Source organism: Mustela lutreola, chromosome 2, assembly GCF_030435805.1.
Source record: "Mustela lutreola isolate mMusLut2 chromosome 2, mMusLut2.pri, whole genome shotgun sequence".
In the NCBI taxonomy this organism is placed as follows: domain Eukaryota; kingdom Metazoa; phylum Chordata; class Mammalia; order Carnivora; family Mustelidae; genus Mustela; species Mustela lutreola.
The window spans coordinates 146,680,835-146,698,383 of record NC_081291.1 but is presented as its reverse complement, the minus strand read 5'-3'; the positions used below and the strand labels follow the sequence as shown (position 1 = coordinate 146,698,383).

At 37.3% G+C, this 17,549-nt stretch overlaps 1 protein-coding gene across 17 annotated transcripts in view; it reads left to right on the top strand.

Annotated features, from left to right (window-relative positions):
• Positions 1-17,549, top strand: part of MBNL1 (muscleblind like splicing regulator 1) — a 200,411-nt gene that overhangs the window by 144,675 nt on the left and 38,187 nt on the right. For all 17 annotated transcript variants that reach the window (XM_059163736.1, XM_059163721.1, XM_059163722.1 and 14 more), the window contains one exon: positions 16,347-16,517. In XM_059163736.1, the coding sequence (XP_059019719.1) occupies positions 16,449-16,517 (69 nt within the window). In that variant the 5' untranslated portion in view covers positions 16,347-16,448. The remainder of the gene's footprint in view (positions 1-16,346; positions 16,518-17,549) is intronic.

Below are 17,549 nucleotides of genomic sequence, written 5' to 3'. Positions count from 1 at the left end.
TAATTCAGTTTTTGAAGCTGTCCCCAAACTAGAGTCAGCCGGCTCTTCACACTTATTTCTCACATCTATTATAAATGTATTATTTGTCATTTTCGCTTCAAACTATGCTATTTTTCTACCTGTGCATCTTTTGTAACTCTTCATGTTTAAATTCTACCTCTTCTTCAAAGTTGTTATCTGATTCTTCTAAGTGGAAACATTCTCTTTTTCCTTCGAATTATGAGACTTCTTTATCTGAATGTCCTTATAGCATTGTTTGCTTTCTATCCTTATATTCTAGTTATTCATGAGCATGCCTTGTTTCTCTTCATGAAATAATGTCTGATCCACTTATTGTCTCCACTGCCCAAGAGCGCTGAGCACATGAGAGGCCTCAAGAAATAGTGGGTGAATAAACGTATAAATGAGTCATTTTAGAAGATAATAAGATTGAAGGTGAAGTATGTTCTAGGCAAGCCCGTGACAATAATTGACAAGGCAACAGATCTCTCCTTTCCTCCCTGCCCCCTCCCTCCCTCTCTCTACCTTCCTTCCTTCCCTCCTTTCCCTTCTTTCTTCATCCATTCACTGCCTATATTCTAGCTTCCTTTTCAGTCTGATTAAGAGACAATGAGTCAGTTGTTCTGTTTTCTCTTTCGTCTGTGTCCGCACAGATGTTTCTGTGCGCATGCACTGTATTTCTTCTCTGTATATAAATCTAGCTTTTTTGGACCTCATGGACTTGTATGCTTTGGTATTATTGCAAGAAACACAAAAGAAACCTTCTGTTTACCTTTTGATAATTTCTAGGGTGAGACCTATCAATTTCCAATTTCTCTCTCAGGATTGTAGTAAAATCCTGTGTTGCATCTGCAAGCAAACAGTGACAACAAACTCAAGTTGCCCCCAGTCCCTAGACTATTTAGACCACCCATATCCTGCCCACCCATCAGTGGGATGCATGGGGACTCTGACATGTCTAGTACTAACTTCATTACTTCATAAAGGTAGGACCTTCCATGGGGTATTAATCTCTGAAGCTTCTGTTTCCCCATTGGTACTAGGAGACTAATAAGAATCACTTCTTAAGACTTCCCTGAGGGTAAATGATAGATAATATTGTGAGAGTTAAAGACAGACATTGTAATTACACCTGAACAGGGCTAGAGGAGGTCACCATTAGGGTAAGGTTTCTATCCATTGTAATGGTCTTTCAAAACAAATGGTAATAATCCTGTGGAGACCTCATATCTCCTTTATTTGAAAATTTATGACATGCCAGTTTACCTCCATAAACATTTACTGCAGCTGTGAAAATTTTAGCCTTAGCATAGGCAACTTATAATTGAGTCATAAAAGCAGTACTGCAAAGATAACTTAGGAGCCGCCCCAAGACCTCTGGCCCACTGTGGATGAGAGTGAAACTAAATTGTATAGGAACCGTTATGAGATATCTAAAATGCCACAAAATCTTTGATACACTCTTTCTTTACAATACCATCCAAGTCGAGTATATAACAAAAATACTTGAGGGCTCTCATGGGTACCTTGATGACATGGGTCCTTTGACCCTCTTTTTCCCATGAGCTCTTTGGCATCCTATGAACAAGGCATTCAGAAGCAGGTGGTGCTATGGTCTGAGACACCGAGGCCCAAGGGAACGGAAGGTAATAGCTCTTTCTGTGTAGTCCTTGTCCTTGAGCACCCTTTCCACCACTGTACAGGGAAGGAGCTGTGAGAAAGACAGGTGAGAAATAGAAATATCAGTTAAGGGAGAGTCAGATGACATTAGCAGTTGTCCTGGAGTCCTTGGCAAACACTGTGTTTGCAAGAACTATGGAAAAAGTTGTGATTGATGTGTAAATGAGAATGTGGGTTGGTATATATAGACTAACCAATGGTCCTCAGAGAAGCAGTCATTAGAATCATCTGAGAGCTTGCCTGGGATCCAGCCAAGATCAATGAAATCAGAATTTCTGGAGGTAGATGCTGGGTCTAGAAATTTATTATTTATAACGTGCAGCCATGGCTGAGGACCAGTGGCCTAGGCCTTACGGTATCATCACAGTGATGTGATAGCTGGGACACTGGAAATGCCCTCCTGTCTCTTAAATTGCTTATTCATTCTACAGACATTTACTAAAAATGCTTAGGTTGCTAACTTAGATTTAGCCCTGTCTTTAACAAGTTCTTAATCTAGAGGAGTAGACAGACTTGTGGAAATTACCTGTAATACAATTTGACAGGTGCTGAGTTCACTACTGTGAGCTCATTCTCTCTGGCAAGAAAGTCAAGAGGAGGAAGGGAGGGACAGTGGGAGAGAAAATGTCCCCAGAAGGTGACATTTGAAAGGGTCACCTCTCATAATTAAATTTAACTTTAGAAAATGGTTACCTGTTATTATCAACTCCTTTTGAAATACAGATGCGCCCTTTCCTAATGGTAAGAGAAATGAGCCTTATTGGGCTCTTACTGGGAACCAAGTAAGCTTCCTCAGAGCCACTCAGGAACTACGTTACTTGGATGCAGTGTCACAACTGAAGGTACTGTTGAGCTAGGAGCTGAGACCTACATAAAGTCACATAGCCAGTGGGCCAAGAACTCTAGCGAATCCATGTCTCTCTCCTTGGCTCTGGATGGGTGTTTTTTTGTTTTGTTTTATTTCATTTTGTGTGTGTGTGTGTGTGTGTGTGTGTGTGTGTGCTGGACCGTGCACATAGCTATCTTGGGCTACTTAGACGCTTAGTATGAGTTCATTAGAAGAGATTCGAACTTCATGGTGTGCTGAAGGACTCTGGAAAATGGGAGGTTGAAGGAAGAGGAGAAAGGGTGCTTTCAAGCTCTTCCAGAGAAGTGGGACTGAGTAATAGGAAGCAGAGGTTGTGAGGTCCCAGGGATGTAAAGAATGTGCTTAGGAGAGTGAGAAAGGCCCAGGGAAGTCCATTTACTGAGTACCAGATCATAATTGAGGCGCCTGTATGCATTCTTTCCTTTAATACTTACATCATCCCCAGGATGGTATTCTTACCTTCATTTTTATAGAAGAGGAAATCAAAGTCTGGTGAGGTTGAATAATTAGCCCCAGATTTCACTACTTAGTAAGTATCGAAGTTGGCATTCGAGCAAACAACTCTGTGATGGCAGCTCATGTGATGTTAACCATTGAACTGGGGCTCAATTGCTTTTTTATGGCCTGTGTGCAGATCTCTGATGCCTGCATATGAGAAGCTTACAAGCTGAGGACGCGGATTAACCCAACAAGAGACCGTAGCTCTTATCTGGGTGGCCGGAGCAGAGTACAAAGATGTGGTTGGGGACAGAAGTAAGAAGTTACCTGAAAAAGGTGCCAATGGAAGGAGACTAGGGAAGAAGGGAAATAAAACTGATGAAAAGAAAATGGGACTGTAGTATGTGAGTTGATAGAGGTCCTGGAGAAGTTGCAGAAAGAATGTTCTAGAACGTTATTGGACAACATATTTCCTATTCTGAAACACAGGGCAACAGTTATTGGGGTTGTTGACCCTGCCCACCGGCTGGGCATGAGTGTGAGACATGACGCTGCCTCCTGGAGGCAAGGGGAATGGAGGGAAGATGTATGAACAAAGCACAGTAAAACCGAGTGACTCAGGAGAGAAGCAGGCACGCAGTACCAAGGAAGGTAAACCACAATCGCTACTCACAACCACTTGCTTTAGCCAGAGGTAGGGAGTAAAATTCATGCATATGTTGCTTTACTCGCTGCGCTCAACCGTGGTGTTTAGCTGATGGGGCCTTCAGCCTAAATGTTGTTGGTAATGATAGCCAGAGAAAAACATCAGGTGACAGCAGCCTGTGCTTTCCCTCATACATTCCACATTCTGGCTTATTAAGAAACAGTGTTGCCATGGCTGGCGTTCTTGTGAGGCCCAACATCTCCATACTTTTCCTCTTAAATAAACACTTAAGAATATGCTCTGCAGCCTCTGATTGCCTTTTAGGACAGAGTAACCTTGTGATGATTAAGTTTTTTCAAGTGCCTCTGTTTAAGTGATGACTTCAGTACCCTTCTGCCTTAAAAAGAGCCTTCTCATAGATGTTTGTAAGGTTTGCATAATTCACATCTAGTTTTACTTGTTTGTTTATTGTGAACGTGGAAAAAAGCTACTGGAGGATACTAGAAACATGAATTCTTTCTCCAGATTCTTGCTCCAAATACTTATTTCATTCCCAGTGATGATTTGTAATAGCTTTTGTCGAGTGTTCTTTCTTTAGGTATTTGGGGACCTGCCTTAGAGAGCCAGTGGAAGTCTCTGGGGTAGGGGTGGGGTGAAAGAAAGAGACAGGCTCAAATGGCCTGTGTTGTGATACGGCTCTTTTTTCTTTTTTCGGGAGATTTTTTTTTCACCCTTACTGCCTATGCTGCTGCAGTCAGCATCCAATAGAGACGTGTTCTGGGCTCCTGAGCCAATTGTCTTTCTCCTCACTGCAGCCTGAAGTCTGAGAGAGGGCTGATGGCTGTGCACAATTTTAGCAAATTGTCATGGGGACGTGGGGGTTGGGAGGGAGTGCTTTCCCCACAGGAACAGAGCCAGTGTCATTGAGCACATTTTGTTCAAGTACAAAGTTGATCTGTCTGAAGGAGACAGTGGTCAGCAGTGGTAAGGACCTTTGTCGCCTCACCTTTTCTTCCTGCTCTGTCATTGTTGTTTATGGGAAGAGGTAGCATTTAATGGCTGGACTTGAGGTCAGGTCTGTGAGGTCAGCAAGCGACCACATTTGATTTCAGTTAGGGAATCCCAGAGGTTTATAGAGGAGTCGGAATGAAAAACAAAAAAGGAAAGGTGTTTGAGATTTGGCAAAGATGATGATGTCTCTAAAATATTAGAAAGTAGTGTAGTGTTGTAATTTCTGCATGTAACTGGCAGACAAAATTTTGGACGTTTGTTACAGTTGAAAGAATTATCTAGGCACTAATCCTATGTGTAGCTTACAGTCTCCCAGAGAGTGGACTTGGCTGAAAGATTTACTATGGAAATACCCAAATGGGACTTGAAAAATACTGCATAGCATTATTCTTTTAAGTTTATCATCAGTAATAATAAATCTTTCTTTAGGTATGTTAAAAATAGGGTCATCTCTATTTGTAGGTATGTGTATCTAGAAGGTACAAACAGAGCAAATGCCTCATATATATACAAGATAACAGTGTTATTAATCTTGAGCTCACATCATCAAGATGTTTTACCTCTTTGATTTTTTTAGTTTCTTTTCTCTTGCTGAATAAAAGACTTAACCCTTAAAACTGGCCATCCTCTCAACTAGAGCGTATCATGCTTAGCGAAATAAGTCAAGCAGAGAAAGACAACTATCATATGATCTCCCTGATATGAGGAAGTGGTGATGCAACATGGAGGCTTAAGTGGGTAGAAGAATAAATGAAACAAGATGGGATTGGGAGGGAGACAAACCATAAGTGACTCTTAATCTCACAAAACAAACTGAGGGTTGCCGGGGGGAGGGGGTTGGGGAGAAGGGGGTGGGATTATGGACATTGGGGAGGGTATGTGATTTGGTGAGTGCTGTGAAGTGTGTAAACCTGGTGATTCACAAACCTGGGGATAAAAATATATGTATATAAAAAATATATGTTTATAAAAAATAAAAAAAAATTAAAAAAAAAAAAAAAAAAAAGAAAAAAGAAAAAAAAAAAAAAACTGGCCATCCTCTCTATAGCCCTTCTATTTTTCATTTTATATATATAAAGACTTTATATATGTAAAGAATATGTATACACATATATGTTTATATAAATGTACTTTTATATATACATATATACTTATATGCACACTTACAATATATAAGTAAATATATATTTATGTATCTAAAGAATATATATATTCTTTTTTTTCCCTATATAAAATCACCTTTTCTGTATTTGTCGTATATCCTGTATCTATTGGTATATCCATTTGATATATCCAGAAATTCATTTGTGTTGTATCCAAATCACAGAGGCCAGTCAGGGGAGTCCATAGATAATCCAAGAACCTCTTGCCTCACTGGATGTCTTGCTGAAGTGGGTAGTGTTAAGCAGAATTTTAACTTGTCTGGTGTTCAGTTATTTTCTACTGTTGACCCTACATTAGAAATCCCATTGAAGGCAAAAAAAATGAACAGCAGATAAGCTGAAATTTGAAAGAGAATCTAATGTTTTCCGTTACACTTTGGAAATACTGTGTGGATGAGTCTTCTCCGAAATCAGTTGTTTATATTGTGAAACATATTTTCCTTTGTAGAACTCAACAGAGATGGAAGTGTTCATTTGGCCCTGACCTATTCTGGTTAAAGTTATCTATGTTTTAGTGTGGGTAATGATTAGAAAAACATATGTACATACGTACGTACATATGTACATACATACTTGAGAATGTGAAAGTGATCATCAGCTCGAATGCATCTCTCTAGCATCGTGCTGAAGAGCATCAGCTCCATAGTTAGACTGCCTTGGTTTGGTTATGTGCCCTTGGACAAGCAGCCCCTTCTCCACACCCCTACCAGCTCTTCCTCCCCACATACCTTTGGAGCGGTATATAAAGATGGAATGCTTTTGCATTGCCAGTGCCCTAGGAACTGTAAAGGACTGCTCAAACAAGTCTTCCAAAAGATTGTTAAGGAAGAAAATTAAATGCATTTGACTTAAGACCTATACCTTCTTTTTACCCTCAGGAAATCCTTAAGAATATAATAGATATAGTCATGTGGTAATCCACCTAATAATGGGATGATGATGAATCGGGTACTATTTTTAAAACTTTTGATATTTCTCAATTGAAAGGCATGCACTCCAAATAGAGAGCTAAATTTTATTAAGTCAATGCTGGGGTTTTTAATTATTAGCCAAGATCGAACAGTGTCTGATTTGGATTCCATAAAACTTAAGAAGTGTTTCTGCCACCAACAGTTTAGAAGTCTGACAGTGGCTGTACCGAAAAAATAATGAAGCAGTTGAAAAAATAATAGAAACATAGTGACCTGGCATTTCCAATTTTATGATGCCATAAAAAAGCAGCCAAGAAATGTTGGACTGTTTAATGATGCTGGCACTTACCAAATGTCACTGGGCTTTCACAAGGTCATGGAGACTCTGGTTTGACTCAGGGATGTTGGTCAGACCCATGTTGGGAGCACAGGGAGACTGGAATAGGGACAGGCAGTAGGTGCCAATTAAACCCTTCACTAAAACTTCATACAGTAGGCTACACACTTCTGTGGGATTCTATGGGGTGGAGGAGAGGCCATGGGTGGGAGTCGCTAAAAGGTGAGCCCATTTCTTCTTATAGCATCCGATTGCAAACATTTCTTAGCCTAAGATCCTTGTGGGCCCTCACTGAAGAAGCTGAAATTTCTTCAGAGGACTGTCAGGTAAAAGTGTGCTGATACAGCTGTTGCTTTCACAATTGTATGTATATGTGAGCTCTCACAGACAAAAGCTGCTGGAGAAAGGAGTGGTATTTTTGTAACAAGAATGTGTGTGATTTGTTGCCTTTTCCCCTTTCTCCACCCCCTCAGACTCTCATGCATTACATAATGCTGCTCGAGATGTGTAGAGTTTCAGTTATGCCACGTTCAAGATGATTAATGGGAATTGTGCAATTAAAGCTCCCAAGTTCTCTGGGAAAAAAGTCATAGTATCCCGATGTTTGAGTTAGAGTGCGTTGGGTTTGCGTCAGTGTTGAGGATATTTTGGGATATTGTAAATGTCACTATTGGTTTTAATGTCCAAGAATCTTCATCATCTCACTTCGGAATGTTCTATGAAATAGTGCCTCGAACAGCCTTTGAATACTAGCTAGAAACGTCTAAACCTAAAATTGGTAGGTTAAGATCACGTTAGACTTTGATGAGAAGACGTTTAACCCGAGTCAAACAGGGTCTTTTACGTTCTTTCAGGCCATGGTAAAATTATAAATTTGCGCTCAACAGATTGTGTGTATGCACCTGGGTTTGTGTATTTCTTTCTTTTCCTGGCAGTCTCAATCATTGCCGAGCCGTAGTGTTTGTGTGGATATGAACTTTTTATGGAATCAAGAAAAGGAAAAATCTAAATTGGCCTTCTGTTGTGTTTCATTTGAAAATATTTTGTATCTGGTGTAATATAATTTAAGAAATTGAGACTATTTCAATAAAAATACATTCATAAATTTCTGCTCTTTTCTCTCACTGATAGGAGAAAAATTTTCCAGCTCTTGTATTGACCTCTAAGCTCTAAGCATATGGCCATATGTTGATTGGATGAATATATAGTAATTTACACCTAAAAAGTTAAGCTTTTAGTATTAATTAGTGTTACTGTATTTGCTTCATTTAAGTTTGGAAAACTTGAGAGTATAAAATGCCCACCAAAATAAAAGGATTGACTCCTTCCTTCATATTCTGTGAGAATGCTAAGCATTTGTTGCTGGTATTGCCTGAAAATCCAATGAGGAAATTAAAACAGGAAAAGTAATGTTTGGTATAAAGAATATCTTCTTGCTTTTCCACGTGGTAAAACTCTGAAATAGGTACAGGGGGCAAAATCATCAACAAAATTCCTATTTTGTTGTCTGAGTTAAAGGGCTATATAATATTTGAGAATAAAGAGAAAATAGAAAAAATACTGTTAACATGTGAATTTTTTATATTTATTATATTAAAATATAGGAAATACGTGGTCCTGGCTTATTAAGAGTATATATACTATATATATTTACTAAATAGTATAATACACTGTTTATAAAACACAATACAACAAAACAATAGCATAAAATCAGTGAAATCCCCATGGAGATTTTCTAAGGGGAAAAAAAAAAAAAAGAATATATCTGTTCTACTACATTAGGGATTTATACCAAATGATAGTTCACTGTTCTCTGGGGTTTTATTCTATAGCTTTCTGTAAGTATGTGTTTTTCCAAATAAAGCATGAAATGTAAATTTTAAGTCTTATATTCTAGGTTTCTTAAATTTGCAACATAAGCGGAATCTAAGTTTATAATACATATGTTGCTCTTAGAAATAGGTACATAACTGGGATGAATATGTGTGTGTGTGTGTGTGTGTGTGTGTGTGTGTGTGTGTGTGTATAATTACTTACATATACATGTATACATTTGCGTATGACCAAAAACAACATTATGCCTTGGGTTTGCTGCAATTTCAGGCGGTGGTCAGAAGCCTTTCATCATTTTTCTGGGTTCTCTGGCTACTTAATTAGCCTTTCTCAGTAGCTTCTTTTCCAAAGTAGGAGTATATGTCTCACTTTTCCTTATTCTGATAAAAATTTTCCGTAGGGAAGTAAAACCAAAAAAATTTCCTTACTCTTAAAGTCAGCATATCCAGTATTCTGGTTAACAGGTGGATGGAGCTATTAGTATGATTTTGGAATTTAATTATTTACTTTTTTATATACCACAGTCTTTATTTGTTTTAATTTCAAATAAGAAAAAAATCAGCATTGAAGCTCACGTATTCATACCTTGGAAATTTTTAGAAGCTGTAGCTATTAGAATCTAGCAAAACTAGAAGGAGCCCACTCTTTTTGAGTCAGGTTTTATAGGACAAATCTATTATCTTATGTTTGAGGAAATTGCCAGACATTTAAGTGTTGTATGAAAACACTTAAAGCTAATTACAAATAACTTTGGGTTGACAGTTTTTAATTGTGTGCCCCTTTCAGGGACTGAACGTTGTTGTCCCCCTAAAAATCTTATGTTGAAGCCCTGTTTCCTGTATGGATATATTTGAAGATGGAACTTCTAAGGAAATAACTAAGGTCAAAGTCACAAGTGCAGGACCGGGATCTGATAAGATTAGCATCCTTATCAGAGACTCTGTGGAACAAACTTCTCTATAAACTTTCTCTCCTCCCGCACGCCCAGAGGAAAGGCCGCATGAGGAATAGCAGGAAGGTAGCCGTCTGCAAGCCAGAAAGCACTTTTACCAGAAACAGAGGAATAAAACCCTGTTGTTTAAAACACTCAGTCTGTGGTGGTTTGTTGTGACAAGCAAAGCGGACTAATACAGCCCCTATTAAATTCCATTAGGTATAAAGCAGCAGTTGACTGCCAACTGGAGATGATTTTGCCTCCCCCCTCACCCCTAGAGACCTGGGGCAATACCGAGAGACAATTTTCATTGTCATAACTGAGGACAGGAGTGCTGCAGCCGTTTAGCAAGCCAGGCATGCTGCTAAACATCCTACAGTGGACAGAACAGCTCCACCGCAAAGCCCTGTAAGGCCCAAAATGTCAAGAGTGCTGAGATTGAGAAAGCTTGAGCTGCCTTTTAGGATGCATGTGTTCTTGTAAGCTGGAGCAAGTCCTTTAGGGAAACAGATAGGGTGTAAAGAAATACACATTCAGGAACAACAATATCCTGTGTGTTAGGTACAATTAATGTATTTTCAATATTTGCAAGCCCATAAACTATAATTTCTAGAGTTAATCAAGCTCCTCTCCACCCAAAGGAAAACAAACAGTGAGTCTGTACAGGTGTGCATGCATGTTTGCATGTATGTACCGTTTTCTAAATGTTAATCATGTTTTAAACTGCCATAAATTTCCTACCACAAGATGCTTGTGATTTTAAAGTAGATATTCTACCTATGTAAATTTATTCACCTTGTATTAGAATTGAAAATCATAAATTAGCGTGGTAGAGCCATAAGATACAATTTTGGAAATGCATGAAATGTTATTTCTTGACTGCCAATTTTTTCCCCTTTGGCAAAAATTTTGTGAGCTATTTCTATCAACTTAGCTGAAAAAATGAAAAGAAAGAATTTTCAATAGGAAGCTACCAAATTCCTTTGACAGAGTTTCTGCCCAGTATCTGAGCAATGAGTATCGCCAGAAAGTGCTTCAAAAACATTTGTGTATCTCAGTCGTCCCAAAGGAAATATGGATTTTGTTTTAACAATTGAAATGAATGGTTGCAATTTGAACAGTTTTTCCTGAAAACCAGTATTTCTAGTGAAAATTGGAAAAGACCCATGAGTATAAACTGGTACCCCTATGAGTTTTTCATTGTCCCTTTATTTCCAGAATCTACCTAAATATGACCCAGTAATTTTAATTCTACCACATAGTTACCATTTGGCAGCTTAACAAGATGTCTTTTCTTTTTATATTCTGAACTCTTAAATCACAGTGTGCCTTTTATTTTAGATAGAAGAATTATAGCTAACAATGGGAGATTAGTTTTTCTAGTTTTCAAATAGAATTTTGATTCTTTTGTTTTATTAAGTTTCACTGACTTCTAAGTAAGACATTTCATTTTTGATTGTTAGTTCTTAAATAAATATTAAAAATAGCTAAGAAACAATTTCATCATATCTCTAAATTGTCATCTATAGTTAAATTCAATTTTATCTTTATTCTGTAATTTATATCTTACTATATGCATATATACTGTATATACATACACATCATTTTTAGGTATGTACTATATGTTCTTACTATGAGTTATTTAAAATTATATAAATATATAAAATATATAATATAAAATTATTTATAATTTATTTATAATTTATATCTCACTATATACATATATAGTGTATATACATACACATCATTTTTAGGTATGTACTATATGCTCTTACTATGAATTATTTAAAATTATATAAATATATAAAAATATATAATATAAAATTATTTATAATTTATTTATAATTTATATCTCACTATATACATATATAGTGTATATACATACACATCATTTTTAGGTATGTACTATATATGATCTTACTATGAGTTATTTAAAAGTACATTTCACTGGGGCACCTGGGTGGCTCAGTTGGTTAAGCATCTGCCTTCAGCTCAGGTCATGATCCCAGGGTCCTGGGATTGAGCCCCACATCCTCTGGCTCCCTGCTCAGTGGGGAGCCTCCTTCTTCCTCTCCCTCTGTCCTTCCCCTCTACTCATTTTCTCTCTCTCTCTCTCTCTCTTTCTCTTCCTCTCTTTCTCTCTCTCAAATAAAAAAAAAAAATTAAATTGTAAAAGTGTACTTTATCAAACTACAATGTTTAAAAATTAACCAGGTGCCTATTTTGAAGTTCACACATTTAATCTAAACATACATTTTCCTTTGTTATAAATCACAAACCCATGCCCATTTCATAAGCTAATGAGAAAACCCTTAAATTCACAGTTGAACAGTTTATAACTTCAGAAATTAAAGACTTGATGAGTTGATCTCTTGAATGACCATGATTGGTCTCAGAGAGGCTTTTAAGACGACACAGGGAAAATTTTGACTTTTTCGGAAAGATCATTTTTAAAGATGTAGAAAAATTACTGGAGAAAAATAGACTTAGTCTGAATTGATACTTTACTGAACTTCCTCCATTCCCTTAAAATATATAATATGTACCTTACAACTATGTCTTTGAAATCTGTGTTCAGTGAACCTGTAAAAAGCCACTTTGAGTGGCATGGAAGATATTTATGGTATAGACCCTATAGAGTGGCCTGCCAGTCATCTGGGAAGCTCATTGACAATAAATGTCAGTGCAATCAACAAAAGCAAACCACGGCAACGTAACACTGTTAGAAATGTATCAGAGCGGTATTTTCCATAGTGGGTGTGGCAAATACAGAGTGATAATTAAGGACCCAGCTTGCATTATTAATGACTGACAGGCATTGTCCCTGGGTTTTGCCTTTTGCATTATTTTAAGTACTTTTAACAGAGCTAGTGCTAAACTAGGCAACTGCTGTTTGTTACTAGCTTCTTGACAGCCTGTTACAGCGGGAGCCATGTATGCAGTTGGCCCACTATCCTGCTCAACCCTTACACATCACCAGTGAAATCAGTAGGGGTGTTACTATTCGACCAAAGGTATGGCCACTCCTATCTGGTCATACAGCAAATAAATAACACAGCTGCTATTCTGCTCTTAAAAACCAAGCTGTGTAGGATAAAATGTACAGTCATAAAGCAGTAGGTGAAACACCATAGAGCCATCAAAAAGGAATAAAAACTACTTTGTATTTTAGCATTAATCCTAGCAGCTTGATTTACTGTCTCTTGGGGTGAAATCTCTGGATGATTTAGAACACAGTTCATTTACACAGATTTGCATGTGTGAGTGCTAGATACCAGCAGAATTTCCGTACTTAGATTTTTAGAATGTCACTGTATAGGTTTTAGGACACCAAATACATTGAAACTACAAAAATCCAGTTTAATCCCTGCTGAAACTAAAAAAAAAAAAAAAAAAAACAAAAATAAAAACAAAAAAATAACCAAAAACCAAACGAAAGGAAAACTTCTGTTACCTCTTCTCCCTTTATTATGGCGAACTTTATTGGGTGTTCAAGTTACTGGCCTCTGAATAAAAGCATCAGTAACTTAGTACAGCTCTGAATCAAAGTTTGGTATTAGAGTTAGTTTTTGTTCTACTATTTTCATTGTCTCCAGAATGGAGTTGGAGTAGAAGTCACCTTTAAGGATTTATTAAGAAGTGTCCATTCATTGATTTTGCCAATGGGTACCGAGGTACGGTGCTGGGAACTCAAGTGCAGACTCTGGACAGACTTGGAGAGGTACCAGGGGTGTGTTCTCCTTAATTCTTCATGAGAGGTATATTGCTGTGATTCTCTCCAGAGTTTTAGGCAGTCCTCTAGAAGAGGATGTTTATTCTAACCTTTTCTTGACCTTTTTATTTGTCAAACCACAATTATTCAGTTGCATAGTCAGCATAAAACACGATCTGAACTCCCTAGGAAGCTGAGTTTATCTAACGTAAACTGTGGAGGCCACTCTGGTTTTTTTCCACCACACGTCAATGAAAAGTTCACGTGGCTTTGCAGAATTGTGTTTTTGTAGTGTTTTTTTGCTCTATCAAGCTAACCTGGAATACTGTGACAATGCAGCTCCCTGGGCTCCCCCCGCAGGTCTGTCACCAAAGACTGTGTGGAAGAGGCCTGCTTGTCTGCCTGTTTTTTCACCAGATATCCTCTTGATTCTTAGGAACAGAGCTTTTTGAAAGGGAAGCTTCAGCGCAGTCAAATCAAGACGTGTATAGAAAGGTAGCGTTTGTAAGAAATTAGAATGGTATTTTTCCTAAGTGTGGCAAATACAAATCGAAAACCAAAGGTCTCAGCATCTCTTGAAAGGTCTGATGTGATCTGACACAGAATGTATATAGGACAATACGATTTGTCTTCATGATTCCAGTTTGAGCTGTGTTCCTGGGGAGGAGGGACTGGGTGGTGCATGTGACGGGAAGCACTCAGATGAAGAGTTTAGGTGTTGGTGTTGGCCAGGCCTAGTTCAAGGCCGAGGGCTATCTCTGCTATTTGTGGAGCTATAGAAACTGATCAGAATGAATTGACAGTAATGGAGTCCTGGGGTGGGAGATGGGGGCTATAACCTTGCTTATTTCACTTAAATAGATCTAATATTAGTAAGAATTATGATGTGAAGTTACTGGCAACCAGAGTTTCACTTAGAGCCAAATTGTTCTTTGCCCTGAAAAAAGCAGGTTTTCTCTAGGATACCTCAACTGGGTAACCCTGAGATCGCATCCTGTGTTAGCCAGGAGCTTATTTGCATGGCCAGGCGTTCTTTGGGTTTTCTTTTGTGACTCTAAGTGTTGTTTTTTTAACAAGTTACTTTTTATCCAGATGCTTTCAAGCTAATAGCATGTTAATGATCTCAACAGATAGCAAGCATGATTTCATATGGAGTAAGTCACAAATATATAAATGTTACTTTATGAACATATCAATAGGCATAACTAAGGGATTTTACAAAAATTACCTTCATGCCAATATTTTGGTCTTTTTTTGTTAAATATACGATTAAAGGGGTGGGGGTGGTCGCAAATAGCAGCTCCTGACCTTTACCTTGCCCATAGAGTGCCATGCAGTGCCAAGGGCATGACATATACATTATGTCCTCTGATTTTCATAATAAACATGTGGTGTAGGTCCTATAGCGATTTCGACATGGATACAAGGCCTGAAACTTAAGTTTTGTTTGCAGTTCCTGCTGCTGATGGGAGACCTAGGCCTCTCGCCTAGGTCTTAGGACCTATCAGTTCCTTGGTATCAACTACTGTCTTATGCTACCTTCGGATTTAAAGTATTATTAGCGATGCTTTATTACATAAAGGTTGCCAAAATGAAAGGCAGTATTCTATGAGATTAGCCCTTTACAGAAACTTATTCCTAAAAACCTGAATCAAAACAAGCCAGAAATAGATCTTTCAAATTAGGGTTCTGACAAGATTTTTATCAAAAATGTAAGCATGCTGAGTCAGTTTACAGTATGAGATCAAGTTATGGCAGATGGATTTTTCTTAGAAAAATCAAAGAAAGCTCAGGAAAGTGATTGATGCTTCAGTTGAATCTTCCTTTGACCCTCCCAAGCAGTTCTAATTAGATCTATCGGTGAAAGAAGTTGTCAGGGTTATAATTGATGAGACCTTTTACTATAAAGGCTTGAGAACATATTGAAATAATATGGAAAACAGTGGAACGATGATAGTATTGAAACAATATGAACTAAATCCCTTTTATATTATTTCATATTACAGACTTTAATGTATATTTTTGATGAAAAGAACTGTCCCAAAAGAAAGGGTATATTCATATTTCTTAATTTTTACTAACATTTTGTTCCTCCATTTTACGTTATATATCTTTTGTAGGATATGTATGTCTATTTATACCTCTTGGTCAATGGAGACTAGATTTATCTTTGAAAGGTTAAAGGCTACATTTTCACCAATGTTTCATTATACTTACTAATCTTTATGTACAGGGGGAACATATGGGCATTTTCTTTTTTCACCTGTAAATTTCTTAATACATGGGTTTGTAAGCTTAGTAGTAATTAAGTTTATTTGTTAATACTTGTAAAGTGATAACTTATAAAGGTGCTTAACTGAAGATACAGTGTGCCTTGAATCCTCTAAGTTCATTTCCTTAGAACTCAATACAAGTAAAAATAGATGCTAAAACTTCGTGATTCTTTTGGGTTCATTAAAGTTAACCAGGAGATTTGGAAGGAGCTAATATTCTTCATTGCATATTCTTTATTTTAAGATTACACTGGCAGTTTGTAGGTTTTTAAACTTAGAACTAGAAATATTAGTGCTAATATTAAAAGAAGGGAAATTCTTTAAGCTTTAAGACTTTTTTGGAATGTCTTAACACCTCATTTGGATAGTGTATTTGGGTGAATTCATTACTTCTTCTAAATGTATGATAAGTGGGTATGTATAGGGCAATGTGCTAGAAACCCACGGTAGGTCCAGGTGGTAGGTTTGCATTATCTTTATTTTTTAAGATTTACTGGTCTAATCTTTTTAAAATTATATTTTCTGCTTTTTGTCTTTTAGGGTCGTTGTTCCAGGGAGAACTGCAAATATCTTCATCCACCCCCACACTTAAAAACCCAATTGGAGATAAATGGGCGCAATAACTTGATTCAGCAGAAGAACATGGCCATGTTGGCCCAGCAAATGCAACTAGCCAATGCCATGATGCCCGGTGCCCCATTACAACCCGTGGTAAGCACATCTTCAGTTCTCATTCATCGAGTTTGTAATTCCAAGTGCTCAGTTTCAGTATAAAAGTAATGATTGCACTCGATTAAGTGAACATAGGTAACAGTATCAGGTGTCTTGCATTTTCTAGCAAAATTACCAAGCAAAGCCTGAAACGGTTTTCACATTGCAAAGTTAACTCATCTTCTCGTTCAATCATGGGGAAATTTACTTATGACCTGTTCTCCCCCTGAAATTCTCTTCACATGAAATCCTGTGATTTGCAGGTATTAAAATGGTCATCAAACTCATCACTATAGTCCATGTGCGTTTTCAGGCTCCCTTTAACAATAGTAATACTTTTATAATTTGGTATAGATCAGCTTTAGTTTTGAGAAAAATTCTCCCTTTCCTCCTTCCTTGAAGAGGATCTGTTTGCATCATTTTCTTTATTGAAAAAGAGCTTCTGTTATTCTTTCAAACTCAAACTGAAGTTATTTTGTAGTTAGAAATGCTAGCAATATTCTGATAGTGGTGAATCAATATCATGCATTAAAAGAAAACTAATCAGGAGAGGAAAGGCAGAAACTCCCAGGGCTTTTAAGCAAAGCGCGAAGTATTTTAAACTGTAGCTGGTCATAGAGGTTTAATGTTTACTGAGCAGTGTGTATGGGAATAACTTTTCATTCTGATCATATTTATTTTTTATTTGGGGAGTTTGGGGGAATGTATACCATAAACGACTTTGATAACCTTTACTCCCATTTATTCATAAAAATGTAAGATTACTATCCTAAGTAATTTTAGATGACAAAAGGTATTCTGATATTAATTGTAATATAATAATTCTGTATATAAATGCATGTTAAAATTTGTAATGATCAGAGTGTATCTGTCAGTAATTTATGTCACTAACTTATATGCAATATTATGGGGTTATGGGAATATGAAGACCCACATTTTTCTGATATGCTAACTGTAGCATGTGTGCTAACTAATTTTTTTCCTAATACATTTTAACACCTGAACTCAATGTAATTATTATTCTCTCTTAGA